The following is a 2,935-nucleotide window of genomic DNA, read 5'->3' as shown; positions in this document are numbered from 1 at the left end:
GGTCCTGTATTCCGAATTTTACTTGAGTAAAAGTACAAAAGTATTGGCATCAGAATATACTTGCGGTACAAAAGTAAAAGTACTCAAATTTGTCAAACGTTTTAGAAAATAGCAGATCTACAAGCCCAGAAAGCATGCGACACGCTGTGAGCTTGTAGATAGTGTAGCTATTTTGAAATAGATAAACTATGCAAAGGAAATATTCGTACATCCACTTAGCTCAGGTGCAGGTGCATTGGACAGTAACAAATGACCATTCACAAAGAAATATTCATGAAGAAGTATCCCGCACACTGCTTTTGCTCAGCAGCATCAATGTTATTCAAGCGTTAAGGTTTCGGTCCCTCTGGACCTTCATCAAGAGTGTCTATAGTATATACAGTAGAGCGAACAGATAAACTATAAAATAGTTTAAAATTTTAACTAAAGTTTTCAAAATAATTGTAGTGGAGTAAAAAGTGAAAATGTACCTCTGAGAAGAAGTGGAGTAGCATGGAGTAGTGAAGTATGGAAACATGTCAAGTACAGTACCTCAAAATTGCACTTAAGTACAGTACTTGAGTAAATGTAGGCCTACTTAGTTACTTTCCACCACTGCGCTCTCACTGCATTACAAGTATATGCTGTCCGGATAGGCATAATAAACACGCATCTTCCACATCCTGTGACCTCACCCTCTGACCAGGCAAATACTTAACCACAATTCCCTACTGTCAACACAGATGCAAATCACGGTTAAAGGCTTGCATATAAAGGATCATGGCAGTTGTGTTTGCCTTGCAGCGCGCCAGTGTGCCACAGCTAATAAATGTCTTTAGGCGACTGGGTAAACAAACAAAGAATCTGAGTCAGACAACCTATCCTATTAGGAATGAGAAAAGTGAACGAAGACTTTTTAATGAGGTCTGAGACGATGAAATTCCTGATCCAACCCGAAGGCACCTGTATATGAGGTAGACTTGTGTGTTTTTTAACATGACAGTTTTATGATTGCTTTTACCATCGGAATCCAGATATATTGCGCTTCGTTTTTCGCACATTTGACATGCTTTTATGTTTACATGTTATTGCAGCTTAATTAAAAACGTAAAAAATATTATTTGGAATGTATTTATATACAAAGCTAAAATGTGTGAATCTTTTCCCCAGGCAAAGTGACAAAACCCTGCTGAATCCATTGAAATGAAGAATTTTGTCCTGAAGACCTCTAAAAAAAACACTGCATTCTTTATATCAGATTATCTTTGAAAACAAATCTTTGAACTCTTCAAAAACACACACACACACACACACACACACACACACACACACACACACACACACACACACACACACACACACACACACACACACACACACACACGCACACACACAGAGAGAGAGCAGCCTCAAACATATCTTGCTGATGTTAACTCAAGTGGTACAGAGGCAGACCTGATCTGAAAAAAAAAGTGGGGGAAAGATTTCAAATATCTCCTCTGCATTGTTTAGGGAAAACAAAGAGCAACGTCATGCTGGGTGCTAATAAGTTAGCCATCTGGGCAATGACAGGCCTGTTGGCTGTGACAACGGTGTTCTTTAATCTATACATCTTCCTGATGAGCCTGTGGCATTACAACCAAAACAAACGGTGGACGGCGAGCGAAACCATCATCACAGCGCTGTCTATGGCCAATGGAGCCCATCAGCTTCTCTGCTACTTCTGGATGACTATGGACGAGGTGGACGGAAAGTGTCTCCTCTCCCAGATGTCCTACTCCATTATGCTTCTGCTCATGTTCAGCCTCAAGTTCACCATCATGTGGACCTCAGGCTTCCTGACTTTCTACTACAGCACTAAGCTGGTGGCGACACCCAATCAGTGCTATACTAAGATTCGAGCCGCCATCCTGAAACGCGTGACCATGATCATTTTCCTCATTCCTGTGTGTGGTCTCGCCACATGCATGCCCATGTTGGTGGTCCTCCACCATGAGAACGACAATGACAACATCGAAGGCAAAGACTGCGGGGTCATGATACCCGACACCACCTCTGGTCAGGTCTACGAAGCCCTGTATCTGGTCATGGCTGATGTACTGCCGGGGCTGTTGATGATGAAATGCTGCCTCTCCATCACTGTCCACCTGGCTATCCACCTACACAATATGAAGGCCAGTACCAACGGCGCCCATGGACCGAAGCTCGGTACTCAGATGAGGGTGATCCGGATGACACTGTCGCTGGTGTTTGCCTTCCTGTGCTTCGTGGTGGTTGACCTGTATGTGAATTATCAGATTGCGGTCAACCACGACAACGCCATTGTTCTCACCTTCTTCTTCACGTCCATCTACACCACCGTTAGTGCCATGGTGCTGGTTTACGGGAAGAAGAGCCTCTGGAAAGCTCTGATCCATGGTTATAATGTCTGCCTTGATGGCTATCCATGTTTGTCTTGTCTAAAGGTGAAAGTAGTCCAACCCCCCCAGAAAATTGAAAGTTAAAAGTTAAGTTTGTCGTGTTTAAATAAATGAATCGTTATCCTTGATTGGTGGGGTTTTGTTGTAAAGCAATTACAGCCATGAATATTTTATGTATGATTATTAAAAGTGCAGTATCATAATTTGCTTTTTTAATAAAGTGTGTACTACTGAACTATGTTAAAAGTTGTCCTCTGGTCTAGCTTGATTTGATTAGGAAGTTAGATTTTTAGCCATGCTAGAAAGCAGGTCAGTCGGTTAGTCAGTCCATCCATCTGTGGAACAAGGCAACTAAAAAACGAGTGGTTGGATTGCCAATGTGCTGTGCACCTTCATACCCCGGAGGATAAACACTACAGATTTTGGTGATCCCATGGCCTTTCCTCTACTAGAACCCTTTGGCCATAATTTCCACTTGCACACAGGATATCTCATGATCTAGTAGGCAGATTGCAGGATGAACATGTTTGGCTCAA

The 2,935-nt window shown here is 42.4% G+C and overlaps 1 protein-coding gene across 1 annotated transcript; it reads left to right on the top strand.

The window, feature by feature from the left end:
• Positions 1-1,342: 1,342 nt before the first annotated feature.
• tas2r202 (taste receptor, type 2, member 202) lies at positions 1,343-2,483 on the top strand (the record flags this gene model as incomplete). The annotated part of the gene is made up of 1 exon (XM_084055495.1): positions 1,343-2,483. The coding sequence occupies exon 1, from the start codon at positions 1,512-1,514 to the stop codon at positions 2,481-2,483; it is 972 nt and encodes a 323-aa protein (XP_083911621.1). The 5' UTR covers positions 1,343-1,511.
• Between the last annotated feature and the right edge of the window lie 452 nt (positions 2,484-2,935).

The sequence above is a fragment of the Gymnoscopelus microlampas genome (genome assembly GCF_963454915.1).
Source record: "Gymnoscopelus microlampas genome assembly, chromosome: 4".
NCBI lineage: Eukaryota > Metazoa > Chordata > Actinopteri > Myctophiformes > Myctophidae > Gymnoscopelus > Gymnoscopelus microlampas.
This window is presented reverse-complemented; position numbering and strand designations above follow the sequence as displayed.